We start from the raw sequence: 18,466 nt of genomic DNA on the forward strand, positions 1-18,466 counted from the left end.
CTTATTATTTACAGGGACAGTCCCCCCCCTGGAGACACTCAGGGTTCAGTCTCTTGCTCACACAATAGTAGTAAGTGGGATTTGAACCTGGGACTTCTGGTTCATAGGCGAGTGTGTTACCCGCTAGGCTACTACCACCCTGCGTCGTGTTGTTTTCGGTCGGAAAGCGGCCAGGGTGGCGGTGGCGGCCTGTCTGTTTACTGCAGCAGCCGCCGTGCTATCCGGAGACAACAGGAACCCAGGAAACCGAGGTGATTTATGGGAGGGCGACCGCTGACACGTGACGTGCGAGGGAGGAGGGCTGCGAGTATGCGTCCCGTTATCTGGCCTGCGGTGCCGGGTGCCGTGTGGTGGTGAAAAACAGACTGGACACTCGTCTGAGGAGGAATTTGAATCCCCGAAGAGAGGTGGTTTGCGGTCACACGCCATTAAAAGCATTAGCAATATTTCACGATGTATTGAAACATTCTGAACGAAAACAAACACTCACATAAAACACACACGCAGTTTTTACAAAGCCAGATTTTTCCCCATCCCAACTTAAAAACCGAACACTGCCGAACCATTTCTGCGGTGAAAAGACCGAAAGAAACAGGAATATTTTAGCAGACACGTATTTTATGCAAATATTGAAATTTAAACCGCGTCTCTATAAATTACAACACAAGGCGGAGAACGTGTGGAATTCCAAGCGTGTGAGTTCTTCTGCAAAAATTAAAACCAGGCCGTGGCACGTGTACAGCGGCGCTGCTGCCCCCTGGCGGCGCAGGTTTAAACTGCAGCCTTTTAACGACCAGGTCGTTAAGAGGATAATTGTGGTCGGGCTGAGAGTGAAAGCTCTCTGGCACGACCGAGAAACGCTGCCCTGGAGCAAGAAGATTCCAGACGCTTACAAAAAAAAAAAAAAAAAAAAAGCGTGGCATTAAAATCCTTTTCAACTCTACATTTACATTAGCGGAAAACTCGTCACAACACCTGATGCCTGTGCAAATGCTGACGGCGTCACCACAACACTGAGTTAAGTAGTAATAAGCGCTTTCTGTCGGTGAATTTTGCTCCACTGTCCACTGCGCAACGTTTTTGTGCAGGAAGATGCTGGTGTGCCGGTGCATAAATTGTCTGTACGCGTTTGCAGTATGAAAGCACGGTTCCTCTCCAGCTTCACTTCTCTTCCATCACGACCTCCAGACGCTCCTCTATGGGCTTTATATACAGAGAGAGACGCGTCAGGCAGGTTCTGGTGAGGCCCACATCTCGCCTCAGCCCTTCTGTTCAGTGGCCAGTCTGCTGCTCGCTGAAGATGAACAGAACTGGAAGGCGAAATTCTGATCTCTCATCAGCCAAAAAAAAAATAAAATCAATTTAAAAAAAAAAAAAAAAAATTAAAAATCGGTGCGTTTTTGTCCCTCCTCATACCTCCGTGGATCCATCGCTCATGGCATTATGATGCTTCTGCCTACATGGGGAACAGTTTGTTACTATGGCAACCAACATGGACAGTGGTGATGCTGGATGGAGGCAGTCACAGGAGGTCTGTTCTCGGATATAAAAATAAATACCCTTTCAGTTCATCCTTCAGTCTTTGGAGTTTGTCGTGCAGTCTGCTGTTCTTCACGCTCGTTGGGTTGTCGGGTATGAACCAGGCAGCAATGAACTTGCACATGACGACCACGTGCTGCAGGAGGGAGCGGAGAGCATCACGCTAAACACAGCTGAATAATTCGAACAATCACTAATGCAAACGTAAAAAAAAAAGTGCACGTCAAACAGCAAATTTTACACCGGGTGTCAAAATCAGGGCCAACTGCTGCATGTTTTATTTTAACACTGCGGCAGTAATTTAACCCAACATCCCATTTACACCGTGTGTGCATCCAATCCCTGAATTTTAATTACTTAAAACACCATACACCATACATTTCTACTCCCAAGTAGGTGCTAATGAAAACTGTGGGCTGGTATTTCTGCATCTAAGATGGAAGAGGGCAGTGCAGCTTTTTTCTGCTTTTTTTATGCGATGCTCTGAATCATTTCCAAAATTAGACCATGTGATGAGAACAGCTTCGGATGAAGAGCCATTAATTTCAGAAGAGCCCACCTCAAACAGCACAACGAAGGCGAAGCGGATGGCCAGGATGAACCAGAACTTTGGGGTGAGGCTCTGGTCCTCGTTGCTGCGGTAATCTTTATACCTGCAGACGGAGCAGCAATGGTGACCAACAATGTTCACCCCCCCAGCGGTCATGTGGCGGCAGAGTGCCCTTATAAAGCCCCTCACCTGCAGTGTGTGTAATTGACGTTGTTGACCACCATCTGCTGGAAGGAAAAGTCGCTCCTCACTTTCTCGTCCGTCACGTATGCGGTGGCAAGGGTGTCGTTGATGTACCCAGTCATACAACTACAACAGAGAAACGAGAAGATATAATCAGATATGGAGACACGGCAGTACTAAATATCAATATATATTTACATTTTACATTTACAGCATTTTATCAGACACCCTTATCCAGAGCGACTTACAATCAGTAGTTACAGGGACAGTCCCCCCCTGGAGCAACTTAGGGTTAAGTGTCTTGCTCAGGGACACAATGGTAGTAAGTGGGATTTGAACCTGGGTCTTCTGGTTCATAGGCCACTACCAACCAGTGATTCAGTATATAGTGATTCAGTGTTTATGGTTCTTGCATTGAAAGTGAAAAATGAAAGTGAAGTGATTGTCATTAAGAAACATTGCAGCACAGCACACGGTGACACATCGAAATGTGCCCTCAGCATCTAACCCATCACCCATAACCATCACTGTAGGCAGTGGTGGCCTAGTGGGTAAGGAAACAGATCTATAATCAGAAGGTTGCCAGTTCAAATACCGAAAGAAATGGCACTGTAATCAGATTCATCAGATTCAGTTCAAATCCCGATACGCAAGGTGCCACTGAGCAAAAGCACCGTCCCCACACGCCGCTCCCCGGGCGCCTGTCATGGCTGCCCCCTGCTCACCAAGGGTGACGGTTAAAAGCAGAGGACACATTTCGTTGTGTCACCGTGCGCTGTGCTGCAGTGTATCACAATGACAATCACTTCACTTTTTCATTTACTTGGTGAGCAGTGGGCAGCCACAACAGGCGCCGGGGGAGCAGCGCATGGGGACGGTGCTTTGCTCAGGTGGCACCTCAGATAGCAACCTTCCAATTACGGGTCTGTTTCTTTACCCACCAGGCCAACCACTGCCCCATAAATTGCATTGTATCTAGTAAAATAGCAGCTTTTAGCCATGTATGTAAAAAAAATGTATTTTGTCTGCTTAACACAGACAGACATCGAAAGCAAGTTTAGTCTTTGTCTGTCCATTTAAAAAAAATTGGCAAAATATAATTCAGAACTGAACTATAGAACTATAATTTCAGAACTGATTCTGGTACACTACCCTCTGAAGATCTAAAATTGTATACTGTTTACAGTAAATTTGCGGTCACTGATCTGGGGTCTGTAAACTGGACTCACTGGATGTCCGTGGTTCCATTGGCGCAGGGGCCGTAACGGTACTGATAGGCCAGGCGGGGGATGAAGTCTGTAGAAAAGCCGATCACCAGCCCGTTGGCTATGACCGCCAGCACCCCGATGGCCTCCAACACTTTAGTCCAAACTCCTGTATTACAGCATTACAGCACGAAATGTATCTAATGGCTCTTTATGTCATTTATTATTTAAGACACATGGCAAGAACTCACCAATGTCATTGGTTTTTTGGGGCACCAGTCTGCGCTCCAGACTGACCATCTTAATGGCATCCAGTCGGATCTCAAACAGGTTGTTGATGAAAGCCAGCAGAGGAGCGAGGGGGAACGCTGCAACGAAGATGGTGGTGAAACTGAACTGCAGCACTGCAAAAAATAAAAATAAAATCAATCAGACACAGAGTAGAAGTTCTGTCTCGCACACCATGTCGTCATCACCACTACAAATCAGACACACACACACACACCCATCTCCAGAAACTCGTTGAAGAGACTGAAGGCGTTGACGTCGTTCAGATGGTAGTTCCGTATCCAATCCCGAAGCTTGCAGACGTCACATGGGTCCTCCTTGCGGCAGGCCTTCCTGTAGCAGTGGCCACATTTCCGCTCCAGCTTCTTAGCCTTGGCCCGCTTCAGACAGCGCTTAAACCAGCTAGAGAGAAGTAAAGGAATACAAATGATTAAAACTAAAATTGATCAATGAATGATGAATGACCCGTTGCAAGTTACTTACGGGACCGCAAACTCAAAGATGTTGTTGACTGTCTGTTTGAGCACCAGAATGACGGCCATCTGGATGAAGAGGTCAGTGAGGCAGCCGCTGGGGTGGCACTGAGGCAGGAAATGAGAGATCATTCCAGTAAAACAGGATTTCAGGGACAATGGCGATCGGAATAAATAACGGACCGGGGCACACCTCCTCCAGCCTCCACTTCCCCGCCAACCGCACGTAGTTTCCAGGGTATCCATTTATCCTGCACCCAGCAGAACACACAGAACGTTTCTTACCATTGCTTTACATTTACAGCATTTATCAGACGCCCTTATCCAGAGCGACTTACAATCAGTAGTTACAGGGACAGTCCCCCCTGGAGACACTCAGGGTTAAGTGTCTTGCTCAGGGACACAATGGTAGTAAGTGGGATTTGAGTGTCTTACCCACTTGGGGCGAGTGTCTTACCCACTTGGCTACTACCACCGCTTTAATATGCAGAATAGTAACAACTGAGGTTTAAAGAAATGCTCATACACACATTACCTTCCCAGGAAGAACGCAATGTAGATGAGGGAGGAGAAGAGCGTGAAGAACTGGAAGGTGAACATCTTCACTGTGAAGCTCTTCTCTAAGGCCGCAAAAGAGCGGCAGTTTTCTGCAACACCGCGTTGATGGAATTTATTTCCGAAAAGAGGCAACAGTGAGTGCACGTTTGACTTCTTCATAGAAAACATCGGCTACGACACTCACCGATCTCGCACAGTTTCAAGGCCGCCGCCTTGTTCACCTGTGTGAGGACAGCAGTGATGTCAGTGAGGTGTGCCACTTATTCAAAAAAAAAAAAAAAAAAAAAGAACAAAGATTTGTCCATGTACCTTTGACATGACCTGCATGGTGACATAGTGCAAGACTGCTCCGATCAGCATGGCACACATGTCGGCGTACTCACTGACAAAATCCCACTCGGCTTCCGCAAGCTGCACCGCGGCCACCACCCGGGTCACCACCAACATATGAGTCAGGCCGATGATCACTACCAGCTGCGAGTTTGCAAGAAAGCAACAAGCAGCTGTATTAGTCGTGTCAAAAAAACAATATTGGTAATGGCCTGTATTCATAATGGCCACTAGTGGCCGCTGTGTGTTCCTTTCTGTAGTGCCTCTGTGGTTTCTGCTTCTCATGTTGCATTTCAATTTGGGGGCCAGATCCTTCAGGGGACGTGGTCTCAAAATCAATCCTCAAAAACGCCCTGCGAACTGAGACTAATTCCATATTCTGTCCCATGTCGAGACCAGTGAATATATTGATTCCAGTTCACACAGTTTTTCTGCACTTCACGTGATTTTGCAGGATGATTAGTTTGTTTGAATATTTGATCTCTGAATCCTTCCAAAAAAAAAAAAAAAAGTATATGCAAGATTTCCAAAAAACTGGCATATGGTTAAAACAGGTTTAAGAACATATTTTGTAATATGAGAAACATGGGACTGATCACTGGAATCCCAGAAATGAACATGTTGCAGGAGGGAGAATTGAATAACACACACTCACGCACAAAGTGAAAATATTCTAAAGGTGGTCTGGACCACAGATTCTGACAGACTGAATACAACGTTCTTTCCTCACCAACAGCGTAGACAGCGCCAAGACCAGCGTGGTGCGCCAGTACGAGTGATGGTACTCTTTGGGCTTGCACTTCTCATCGTTCACCACCTCCAGAATCATCTCCTCCTGTGGACAAAGCAGAGATCCAGCATATTACAAGAGATCAATATAGAATCTAGAAGCCTTGGGTTGAAAGTGACCTTGATCATATGACAACTCATTTGCATGTTGACATTCAGGCAGCTCCATCTAGTGGTGCTTCCATGCAGGAAACTAAATACAGACTGAGTAAAAAAAACCTGACAATTATCAATAATCAGCAGTCAATCAAAAAATGTATATATTCTGATACCAGGCCTACGGAAATGTTAGCTGAAGACAGGCTGCCTGAAGTCTACTCATGCAAACGATTGCATGCGACTAATTTTCCTTTTAAGTGAATGAGAATTCACTTAAAATGAGAATTCAAAATGAAGGTGAGGACATACTTGACATATTACACAATTTGTAAAAGTAATGCCTAACATTGCATTGTAAAGACAAAGTATTTTGATCACAAAAATTGATAAAGGAAGAAGGCAAATCCTACGTGTGCTGCTGTTAATGAGTCACATGGGCGCACTGTTTATTTTAAGCTGCGGTAAAAAAACTGCATTGCGGTGGCAGGTCTAACAGGTCAGACAGGGTCACGGATGATGATGATGATGATGAACGAATGCATTATCACATGCAAATGAGAGTGGCCTCATCTTATTCAGGTTATTTCCACCGTACCTCTTCCTCGCACCAGTTAAAGACTTTCCACTTGGAGACGTATTTCGACCGGTGCCTCTTCCAAAATTCAAAAAAGAGCGTGGCTGTTTGAAAAGGAGACGAAAAGGGCGGCAGTTAGAAAAGGAGAAAGAAATATCCCTGTTCAGTTTTCTCGTCCTGTGTAGAGGAGGCCCTACCCCAAATAGCCATGAACATGGCGAAGGCCACCGTTCCCTCGTTGTCGAAAAGATGGTTCACCTGTAAAGAGGACGGCGTGTCAGTTGAGAACGTGAGTCACTAATGTACTTATCTTTGTGTGCTTATATGTGTTTATTCGTTAATTTTTACTGGCGAGCCACTCCTTTTCACACAACCGTAACGAGCCAACCCACACAAAACACGTTTATTTAACTTAAGAAGCTATTAAATTTATCACCTTGGCATAAGCACAGGTGTCCGAAAGATTCCAGGCATTGCAGCCTTTGTCACATCTCGGGCACATGATGATGTCCGATTCACACACCTCTGTTCTGTTCAAAACATACAGACACAAATACACACGTGCACTCGAATGCACGCAAGCATTAACCAAGGACACGGTTCTTTCAGGAGAGCAGACTCACTCACATCAGGGGGCTGGTCTGGAAGAAGGCGAGGCCGTACAGGAAGATGATGATCCCCACGACCGACGCAGGGACCAGCAGGTACGTGTAGCAGCCCAGCCACAGGTAATACAGCGCCACCTTCTCTCCAAAATACACCCTAACAGTCAATCAGAACAAAACTCAGCAAACTGGGAGAGAACATTTATCCTTATGTCCTTACATTTACATTTACAGCATTTTTGCCCCCCTGGTGCAACTCAGGGTTAAGTGTCTTGCTCAGGGACGCGATGGTAGTAAGTGGGGTTTGAACTTGGCTCTTCTGGTTCATAGGCGAGTGTGTTACCCACTAGGCTACTACCCCCCCTTATTATGGATTTCTGTCCTAATTAAGGATTCCCTCCAGACCACGGATTCCAAACTTGCACAGTTAATCACACAACAGCCAGTGATTCTATATAAATTAATAAGGTTGAGACGATTTTCACTTCATACAACACATTCCCTCAAAAATATGAAAAGAAACAGGAACTTTGGTCAAAAGCCCTTCATGTCGGGTTAAGGGCTCACAAGGTGACCGAAAGGTGACTATCAAGTCCCTCGGTTGGAGCAGAACAAAATGCGGTCAGTGCCCCCAAAGGCAGCGGAAGTGGAAGAGAATCTGATTTACCTGATTTCATCGATAGGCTGGTTCCGGAACACAGCCGTCCAGCGGGCCCACAGACGCTTGAGGGCTTTCTGCTTTTTCCTCTGCAATTGTGTGTGTGTGTGTGTTAGAGAGAGGTATATAGAGAGAGAGAGAGAGAGAGAAAGATGGGGAAAAAAAGAATGTTCTTTTAAAAATTCCTTTCTGAAACATCATATTCCCTACAATTCTTTAAAAACCCACTTAAAAATCACTGAAGACGCTCAAGGCTGGCCTTGTGAAAATGGCAGCTTTGATTAAAATTATCTGGCACCGCAAAGTAAATGGACAGAGGAGCTTGAAACGGTGCTGAATGAAGTAGGACGGTTCTGTTAACTTCTGTTAACCGCAATGCAGCCAAACCTTTTACCTCAATCACACACAGACTGAAATTTCATTTTAGAACAGAATATTCGGGGTTGTTTCGGGGTAGGAACGTCTGTTGGGTCATGCCTTTCGTTACGGCATAACTGTATATAAAAGGTGAGAGAGACAGAGAGAGTGAGACAGTGAGAGAGAGAGAGAGAGAGAGAGGGAGGGAGGGAGACTGTGAGAGAGGGAAAAGAAAGAGAGAGATAGTGACAGAGTGAGAGAGAGAGTGACAGTAAGAGAGAGAGAGACAGCCAGAGAGAGGACAGGCATGCTTGGGCTCACCTCATGCACGCAAAACATGGAATCGAACACCTTCTGCTCCAGGAGTTCTGAAAGGTTCTCTGGTTGGGTTTCGAGGACAGAGAAGGCACACTGGGTGTTAGGGAAATAGCACATGTCTCGTTTAACTGAGCACCATGGAGGGGAAAAGGCTGCTGGGAACTTCTACTCACCCCCGCTGTTCAGAAATGTGTGGTGCAAAACAAAGTGCACAACTCTGATCCTACAAAAAAAACGAGAGAGCCCATCATTTTCGGTCACATGACCACCGGCCAGGCCACTACAGGCACCTAACCTACACAAGCAAAGTAGGTTGCCTAAATAGAGCTCGTTCCCTCACCTGGTGGATTGTGGGAAGTCCTCGCTCCCCACGTCTTCATCCAGCTCCAGCAGACCTTGCTCCCCGCTCCAGTTGCAGGCGTCTGACACTTTCAGGAGGTACTTGTACTTCTCAAAGATCTCCTTGGGCGCCCGGATGCCATAAAACACCTTCTCCTCATGAACGACATCCTGCGAAAATGGAAGGGAAGAGAACAGACGGGTGAATCCGGAGTAAACCGGCGAGGACGTCCGTGGAATCGCCATGGCGATCACTCACGTTCACTTGCATCTTCTTCCCCTTCAGCTGCTCGATGAAGGCCTCTTGCTTCTTGTACGAGGGCTCGGTCTTGTCGTCCACTTTGTCCGCCACCAAGACGTAGTCGTATATCCGCGGCGAGTACATGTTCCACTGACAGTCAAAACAGCAACGAGAACGATTAATCGTTAATTAACAACGACAACGAGGAATCCAGTTGCACGTCGGTCAGGTGCTCTCACCGCCATCAGTGGCTCGCTGCAGCTGTTCCCGTCCTCCGGCCGCCCCTCGTCCAGCTCCATGGCTTCCTACGGGAGTGCACAGGAAGAGCGTCACTCACAAGCCACCCATCACAGTCAACGCGCGGCTCCCGTCCAGGAGAGCTCCTCCGCCGACCGCCGGATGAATAATGCCAGCTCGCCGCGGGTGGAGGAGCGGAGCGCGTTCCAACACATGCAAATCAATCCAACGCGCCCAGGCTGCCAGCACCCTCCTCTCCCGTCAGTGGGTGAAAGTGAAACTGCCACAGTGGGCGGCATTTGTGTCCTTCACGCTGGAACTTCCAGCCGGTGACGTCGGAAAGCACGACATCTCGGAGCCATAATCCCAAGGGGGGAAAGGTGGAACTGGCAGTAAACTAGCCGCCTTATCTTATCTGGCCCCCATAAAGTCATTAACATGGGACCAAGAGGACACTGTCTCAAGGGGAGCTTTCCTATAGAAGGGCTGTGTGACGTCCAAAAATGTATATTAATATATTAATAATATAGCAATAATTAAAACAATGTGAGGCGCGTTGTGCAAATGCACGTTGTAAAAAGCACTGTACAAATAAAAATGTATTGATTGATGTAATTAGAATGTTGTGATGAATTTCATTTAAATTTCCATTCCACACAATTGAACGAGTAACAAGGGATCAACGGATTATTTTTCTAATACAATCCGATTAATCGAATGAAATCGAATGAAGCCAAGTTTCGGCTGTAGAACAGTAGCTCCGCCCCTTTCTCCTGTTCTCCTGTTATCTCCTGGCATGGCTGGAATGGTGACAGCAGGCCCAGACATGACACTGTGAAACTGCTGTACCCGGACGTGAGTATACCTGCCCACCATATGTGTGTGTGTGTGTCTGTGTGTGTGTGGTTTGTATGCTTTTTCCATGTCGCACTCCCCTGTAGGATTTACACATAACCAGTCTAGCCAGTACAGCGCCATAATTCAACCTTTCACAACAGATGATGGCGGAAGAAAACACACGCACTGCCAGCACATCCTTTGACCTGATAAAAGTGTAACTGGTGCATTCTGGTTTTCATTCTGGCCAGGAAAGGCAAGGACAGCTAATGTTAGTCACAAAATCCATCTTACGCTACAGATAATATTTTTGCATAATGTTGCAGTAAGATATGCATGGGGATGCACTGACAGAAGTGGGGCAGGTAAATGATCACTTCTGGACTGTTCCTACGCTCTTCATTGGCATTTGCAAAATGCCCCCCAACTATATTCCTGTTTTTCCTCATGTTTGTTTCATTAGTTCCTGCTTTTCATTTTCATTAATTCATGTAGTTATGGGCAGATGTCTTGCAAACTAATTTTGTTGTGCTTACAGAACTTTTTCATTGGGGTATGGTATAAGTTACAGGCTGTCAGCTGACAGTGCAGATCAGGTGACGGTGGTGACGGAAGTCTGATGCCCCTGTGGTCAGAAATCGACCACTGATTACAAGATATGAAACGAAAATGTAATACAACTGCGGTATGGATGCAGTCGTGTGATAACTGTTGGAAAATCACCCTGAGCCTAATCGGCATGTGAAATAAGTCGAGGTCACAAGTGGCAGTCGAGGTTTCTGGGAGGAGTATCGTGCATTTTGGGGATTGGGAAATGAGGCTCAACTATTCTCACAAAATGGCGTGTATTTTGCTGCAAGACACAACACAAGCATTTGATATCAGTAGAACAAATCTAAAGCTGTGATTTGATATTACCGAGGAACCCACACACCCACACTGGACGGGTCACCATAGTTGTATTTTCCTTTGGCTTGCACTAAAAAAATAAAAAAGATATGGACTGAGTCAATAGCCTTGCATTGAATGAACAAAATCTATTTTATCTCTCATTGTGTGTGTGTGTGTGTGTGTGTGTGTGTGTACAGCCTACATGGACCTATGCTTTTAAACACAAACAGGGTGCGGCGACACGTCACAAAACCTCAGTCTGATGACACACACACTACTTCCCTTTCTCGCTCAACACACACCATGCTGTGGTATTCCAGCCTGAAGGAAAGAGCCTGGAGTCATGCATCTCTACACAATCAACCAACATCAGCCAGGGAGCTTCAAAAGTGCATACACACACACAAACATGCAGAAAACCAGAGTGAACTTGCAGGGAATGCAGGGAAAATGAATTTACCTCCATTATATACCCAAAATACTGCGCCGAGAATTCATTTACAGCCATTTTACACCCAAAATACTGCATTAAGAATGAATTTACATCCAATTTACACCCCAAATACTGCTCCAAGAACTCATTTACATCCTTTATACACCCAAAATACTGCGCCGAGAATTCATTTACATCCATTTTACACCCAAAATACTGCGCCGAGAATTCATTTACATCCAATTTACACCCCAAGTACTGCTCCAAGAACTCATTTACATCCTTTATACACCCAAAATACTGCGCCGAGAATTCATTTACATCCTTTATACACCCAAAATACTGCGCCGAGAATTCATTTACATCCATTATACACCCAAAATACTGCGCCGAGAATTCATTTACATCCATTATACACCCAAAATACTGCTCCAAGAATTCATTTACATCCAATTTACACCCCAAGTACTGCTCCAAGAACTCATTTACATCCTTTATACACCCAAAATACTGCATTAAGAATTAATTTACATCCATTATACACCTAAAATACTGCACCAAAAATTAATTTACAGCCATTTTACACCACAAATACTGCATCAAGAATTCATTTAAACCAATTTTACACCCCAAATACTGCACCGAGAATTAATTTAGAGCCATTTTACACCACAAATACTGCGGCGAGAATTAACATACAGCAATTTTACACCCAAAATACTGTGCCGAGAATTAATTTACATCCATTTTACCCCCAAAATACTGCGCCGAGAGTTCATTTACATCCATTATACACCCAAAATACTGCTGAGAGAATAAATTTACAAGTATTTTACCCCCAAAAAACTGCACAAGCATTCAAGTACAGCTGTTTTACAGCCAAAATTCAGCACCAAGCTTTTACTTACAACCGTTACAACTTACAAATACTGCATGAGCTTACATTTACATAATTTAAACCCAAAAACAATAACTGTCAAGCATTCTGCTGCTTCTATTCCTTCTCCCCCATGAGCTGCCTGCAGCCTGATACAGCATGTGGGTTGGTGGGTGGGTGATATTTGGCTGCTCATCCCCTGAACTGACCTGCAGATGGCAGGTGAAACAAGACAAGAGCAACCAGCAGGAAATTAATATTCATAATCAGATAAACAAAATGATACACAGGAGGAGGAGGAGGATTTGAACCATAAACCATTTAACAGGGCCTGTGAACTCAAGTCACCTTTGATCTTGTAACTTTACATGGAGGCTTGCGAGGATGTTATCTTTTATATTCGTAAAATTGCATTCTTCAAATTCCTCCAGCAATGGACAAAATCACCTTTTTTCCTGAGAGTTGTGGGTCAACTGTCACATTTAACTGGATTGGTGAATGAAAATCGACCGATTAATTGAATGAATGAATGAACGAATGAATGAAGATGAACCAGAAAGAGTCGGTTCCCAGTTTCGGGCACAGACAGTGGAGCTTTATGACTTTATTTAGGCGCGACCTACAACCGAAGAGGCGTCTCGGTGTCCCCAAAATTCCCCAAATTCTCGGTTTTAACAAAAAAAAAAAAAACATTTTTTAAGGGTCGCGCTGTTGGTTTGGTTTAATGTTCGATTGAGTTGGAACACCTTTGGAAGTTTGAGTGAGTTGAAAGTATCGACTCGTCTCACTTACCTGCGAGTTCATGCCGCTGTTGGCTGGAGCGCGAATTTAGATCCAGTTTTAAATGCCGGACTGTTCATCTCTTCTTCTTCTTTTCCTCCTCCTCTTCTTCTTCTTCTTCTCTTCCTCCTCCTCCTCTTCTCGCTGTTTTTTAAGGAACGATCTCTCTCCCCATGTTGTCGGGACGCCCGCCGCGTCCAGACGCGCAGCGACTTCCGCGTTTCAGGTGAGAGACGACATACCTGCAGCACGCGCCCGACCGAAACACGGCCGCGAGGGTGGCGCGCCGGGTAGCGCCGCGCCGACGAGGTGGCGAGTTCGAATCCCCCTCTCGGACCTCGTGTGGGGTCTTCTTCTCTGGGGTGGTTATGGCGAGTTCGAATCACGACTCGGACCTTCTTCTCTGAGGTGGTTATGGCGAGTTCGAATCCCAGCTCGGACCGTTTTCTCTGGGGGGTTATGGCGAGTTCGAATCCCGGCTCGGACCTTCTACTCTGGGGTGGTTATGGCGAGTTCGAATCCCGGCTTGTACCTTCTTCTCTGGGGTGGATATGGCGAGTTCGAATCCCAGCTCGGACCTTTTTCTCTGGGGTGGTTATGGCGAGTTCGAATCCCGGCTCGGACCATTTTCTCTGGGGGGGTTATGGCGAGTTCGAATCCCGACTCGGACCTTCTTCTCTGAGGTGGTTATGGCGAGTTCGAATCCCGGCTCGGACCATTTTCTCTGGGGGGGTTATGGCAAGTTCGAATCCCGGCTCAGACCTTTTTCTCTGAGGTGGTTATGGTGATTTCGAATCCTGGCTCGGACCTTCTTCTCTGGGGTGGTTATGGTGATTTCGAATCCCGGCTCGGACCTTTTTCTCTGGGGTGGTTATGGTGATTTCGAATCCCGGCTCGCACCTTCTTCTCTGAGGTGGTTATGGCGAGTGAGCGAGAACCACGTCCAGTCCCGAATCTGACATCCATCATGGCTGAATGACGTTATTACTGCTTGTTCAAGGTTATAACTTCCACACACATAATTCCACAAACAGAAAATAAGTGATTTATTTTCACTAGAAATGTTTCCATAGACTTGAATACATTATACAGAACCATCAATAAACCTACTGTACAGACATTTAAGAGTATTATGAAAAAAAGAAGGGGGGGGTGTATACAGGTCTGGGATCCTCTCGGTGAACTGTTGAAATTGTCCCTTCATCCTGCTGCAGATGCTATCATTTTATCACCGGTCAAAAGCGCTCGATTATTACGGGTCTTTAATTTTCTGGCTGTATTTTACATTCTATAGAGCAACTGAACACTTAAAACGCAAGCGGTTACATGTAAGTAAAGAAATATATACATATATATTTTTTTATGTTTTAGGCTCTTCTCTCGACCATCTTCAGTTCGACGACGGACGCCAGACTGACAAGAGTTCCTATGTTGAGGATTTTTTTGACGCTTTTCCTTCATGATGCTCATGATGATGACAACAGTGTGTAGAACAGCCATGAAGGTTAAACCTAATTCATGAATCCTACTTTGTTATTTCTATTTTTTTCATATATAAATATGTTTCCTGTGTGTAGCCTCTATAAAGTAGGTGTGTCAGGACTAATCGTCTTCGTCTGCCTCCACGGTCCGGCGAAAGTGCTTGCGGTTCGTCTTCCTGCTGCCGCTTTTGAAAGCGACGCCCGCTGGTTTCTCTCCCTCCTCGCCAGCATCCTCTGTCTCATCGTCGGACGCTGAATTGATCTTCCTCTTCTCCTCTGGTGGCCGTTGTCGGAGTGAAGGCGCAGATTTCCCATCATCCTCTTCCCACGGAGCCTCGTCCAAGTGGAAAAGTCCAACTTCTGCCTTCTTCTCCCTGGAGGGCTTGCTGCTGCCCACATCCTCCTCTTTGGTACCCTGGCTGGGCTTGGAGAACAAAATCTTGTGTTTGTCCTGGCTGCCATGCTCCTGATTGAAGGTTCGGGTGAGGGGCCTGTCTTGGGGCCCCAGACTCAGCTTTTGCTTCTGGATATCTTGGAGGAACTGGAAAGCCACCTGTCTGTTTCTTTGGTCACTGGTCTCCTCCACATCCTCCAGGCTGTAGCGCGTCCACCGCTCAGGGTTGGTCAGGTAGTCCGGCACTCCCTTGCCTGTGGACGGCTTCTTGGCAACGCTGCTCTCACTCTTCTTTCCTCCGTCCAGCATCGGGGGTGATGGAGGAGCAGGTCGGGCAAATGGTCCATCGAGGACGTTGTCCTCGCTGAGGTGAGAACTTTTGAGCTTTGCAGAACTCTCCAAATTGTCGAAGATGTTCTTACTGCGGTAGGAGAACCCCATGCTGCCACCTTGGAGCAGAAAAGCTGGTCCTCCTGTGGCAGTATGACTCTGATTATCCTGGCCATCTTCATCACCTGAAGAGGAGGACAAATCCTCCACCTTTGGACCTAACGCTTCAATGGTCTCCTCGGGGTCAGAGTCACTTAGTGAGAGTTCATCCTGGAGCTTCACAGCGTCGCGGTTGGAGAGGGTCTCTGCAGCACCATCCGCACGTTCGCACATGATTTGGTTTCCAAGATTCGGAACCGAAGGCCCGAGTCGTCAAAAGAGCTGACTATCTGCAGAAAAAAATATTCTTTCATTAATGTTCTGATTTATTGATGATGGGGAATCATGAAAGTGAAGTGATTGTCATTGTGATACAGCAGCACAACACACGGTGCATACAGTGACATTTCTCTCATTGTTCATTGACTGAAAACCTGAGTGTAAATGTGCATAACAGCGCAAGATGTTTCTGAAATCTACGTCCTGATTAATACACCGTTTGGGTTTTTGTGACATTATTTAAGCTAATGTCACACTCTGGTGAATAATTACATGAAATACATTATAAGCCACAAACTGCAGCCCAGCGAATGCACGTTAAAACAAAGTAGAACGTGTTTAAATGATCAGCGGGTGAGAATTATGGTATGAAGAGCTACAAGTAGAAATATGTGACGTGCCAGATTCTCACTACAGCTAACCGTTCAGAATGACCGTGAAGTATAAACAAGGCTCCCAAGGCTGGATTTTTTTCCCAGCACCCAAAGGTGCTGAAACGTCCCACACAGGCTGGGTGCAAGAATTGCTTCCGAGTTTATTTCAGTGGACCCGGCGAGTCTTCCAACACTCAACCTTACTTAAAAACGCTAAACTGTCCGCGGATACACCGCGCAGCACTCAACGCTGGGGTGGTAGCAGCCTAGTGGGTAACACACTCGCCTATGAACCAGAAGACCCAGATTCAAATCCCCACTTACTACCATCGTGTCCCTGAGCAGGACACTTAACCCTGAGTGTCTCCAGGGGGGGACTGTCCCTTTAACTACTGATTGTGAGTCTGATAAATGCTGTAAATGCCGGTGCACTTTACACGCTAGCGTAAGCTAAGCTAAAATGGAGCGAGGACGTCGGTTTCCCTCACGTTAAAAAACCTTATGGCGTTCCACAACGTCAACCCACTTTCTGCACAGGCGGCACAAGTCGCCTTAAGACACGGGCGAGTTTTAAACGTATAAACCTTCTTTGGAATGGATAGTGCATGGACGTCCACCTGCAGCTCCGCTTCTTCTTTAGTCGTGCAGCGTCACGGCCCGTGGTGAGCGAAGCTCGCTGCTGCCCCCTGTTGGCCTGGAACTACAGGTACAAGGAAGAATTCAAATTTTATTTGTCACGTACAGTCATACACGGCATGATATGTAGTAAAATGCGACTGCTATAGACCTCAACATTGCATATATTGCAAGTATTCAAGCATATGCAAACATAACCAAATATTAAAATGTAATGTTTTTAAACATAATTTACATTTACAGCAGCCGTTATCCAGAGCGACTTACAATCAGTAGTTACAGAGACAGTCCCCAGTGGAGCAGCTTGCTCAGGGACACAATGGTAGAAAGTGGGATTTGAACCTTGGTCTTCTCATAGGTGAGGGTTTTACCCACTAGGCTACTACTACCCTGTGGTATACCATATTATACCACATAAAATATGTGTAGATAGGGTGAAGGTGTGAAAGTAAAGTGAAAGAAAAGTGAAAATTTGTGCAAAATTCTGGGGGGATTGAGTCCAGAAGTGACTGAAAGTGTTGGAGTGTATTAGAGTTCTGTTGTATGCCGTGTTGCGGTTGAGAGCTCGTATTTCAAGTGAAGTGATTGTCACATGTGATACACAGCAGCACAGCACACGAAGCACACAGTGAAATTTGCCCTCTGCATTTAACCCATCACCCTGAGTGAGCAGTGGGCAGCCATGACAGGCGCCCGGGGAGCAGTGTGTGGGGACGGCGCTTTGCTCAGTGGCACCTTGGCGGATCGGGATTCGAACCGGCAACCTTCTGATCACGGGGCCGCTTCCTTAACCGCTAGGCCACCACTGCCCCATGCCCCATAGCCAATGCATCAGAAATTCATCTGATTCGGTTAACTTTTTTTTTTTGTTGTTGCTTATTTTAAATGACATTATCTGCACATAAAACAAATTAATGTTCAATTCATTACAAATTATTTTATGTGCAAAAGAAACAATTGTTTCCCTTATGTTGCATTGACTCCACAGGTCTGATATTCTATGATTTCATTGAATGAAAAGCAGATTTCCTCAGTGACATTGTTAAGTACGCTGATCAGCACGATATATTTTTTATTCATAACTTTTTTTTTTTACTCAGGCAGGGAAATGAAGATCATGACCTGAGATGGATTTCAATGAGTGATATTAGAAGTGATATTAGTTAATAATCTGTATCTCATGTCTCAAGTCACATACCTGTTCAGAAGTCTCTCATTTACCACCTCATTGGACTTTAAAATTGGACACTGCAGCCTATTGACTTTTCCTGGCCAGCTCACGCTGTGACCAGACATGATCACATGATCCCAGGGTGATCTAGTGCTGACCAGAGGAGGATGGGTTCCCCTTGCTAAACCCTGGTTCCCCAAGGTTCCTTTGTTTTTCAGGGAATTTCTCCTTACCAGCGCTCACTAGGGGCCTTGAGGCAGTTTATGCCAATGTGCATTGTAAAAATGCTGTATAAAAATGGATTAATTGATTGATAATAATGTTCTAGCGGGGGAATCATCCGAGTGCCTTAATTAGAGCATCTCTGCGCTGCACACTAAATTACAAGCAGATGGTAAAGAAGAACCTCAGAGGGAGCAACAGATGCAACGTGCCTTACTTCACCACACTTTGTGTAGTTTTATGTAATTTGAAAGTCCAGAGTGATCAGGAGGTCGCGAAGGTGGCTTGCAGCACCACCTGTCTAATATTGTGTAGATGC

The 18,466-nt window shown here is 45.8% G+C and overlaps 2 protein-coding genes across 6 annotated transcripts; both read right to left on the bottom strand.

The window, feature by feature from the left end:
• Positions 1 to 922: 922 nt before the first annotated feature.
• On the bottom strand, positions 923 to 13,392 carry ano9b (anoctamin 9b). Of its 2 annotated transcripts, none has more exons than XM_028956371.1 (25): positions 13,174 to 13,392; positions 9,346 to 9,411; positions 9,125 to 9,256; positions 8,867 to 9,036; positions 8,700 to 8,749; positions 8,530 to 8,588; positions 7,861 to 7,940; positions 7,216 to 7,350; positions 7,025 to 7,118; positions 6,786 to 6,846; positions 6,610 to 6,692; positions 5,857 to 5,961; positions 5,106 to 5,270; positions 4,981 to 5,017; positions 4,774 to 4,885; positions 4,432 to 4,489; positions 4,249 to 4,346; positions 3,983 to 4,167; positions 3,729 to 3,881; positions 3,502 to 3,646; positions 2,279 to 2,398; positions 2,099 to 2,192; positions 1,560 to 1,675; positions 1,417 to 1,456; positions 923 to 1,325 (listed from the first exon to the last, which is right to left on the bottom strand). In XM_028956371.1, the coding sequence occupies exons 1-25, from the start codon at positions 13,183 to 13,185 to the stop codon at positions 1,260 to 1,262; spliced, it is 2,436 nt and encodes an 811-aa protein (XP_028812204.1). In that variant the 5' UTR covers positions 13,186 to 13,392; the 3' UTR covers positions 923 to 1,259. The 2 variants fall into 2 exon arrangements, with proteins under 2 accessions (XP_028812204.1, XP_028812205.1); XM_028956372.1 differs by having other exon boundaries at positions 923 to 1,332.
• Positions 13,393 to 14,183: 791 nt separating this feature from the next.
• tssc4 (tumor suppressing subtransferable candidate 4) lies at positions 14,184 to 16,818 on the bottom strand. Of its 4 annotated transcripts, none has more exons than XM_028956772.1 (2): positions 16,736 to 16,818; positions 14,184 to 15,755 (listed from the first exon to the last, which is right to left on the bottom strand). In XM_028956772.1, the coding sequence occupies exon 2, from the start codon at positions 15,697 to 15,699 to the stop codon at positions 14,764 to 14,766; it is 936 nt and encodes a 311-aa protein (XP_028812605.1). In that variant the 5' UTR covers positions 15,700 to 15,755; positions 16,736 to 16,818; the 3' UTR covers positions 14,184 to 14,763. The 4 variants fall into 4 exon arrangements, with proteins under 4 accessions (XP_028812605.1, XP_028812603.1, XP_028812604.1 ...); XM_028956770.1 differs by having other exon boundaries at positions 16,703 to 16,818; XM_028956771.1 differs by having other exon boundaries at positions 16,607 to 16,742.
• Positions 16,819 to 18,466: the final 1,648 nt, after the last annotated feature.

Source organism: Denticeps clupeoides, chromosome 16 (genome assembly GCF_900700375.1).
Source record: "Denticeps clupeoides chromosome 16, fDenClu1.1, whole genome shotgun sequence".
Lineage (NCBI taxonomy): Eukaryota > Metazoa > Chordata > Actinopteri > Clupeiformes > Denticipitidae > Denticeps > Denticeps clupeoides.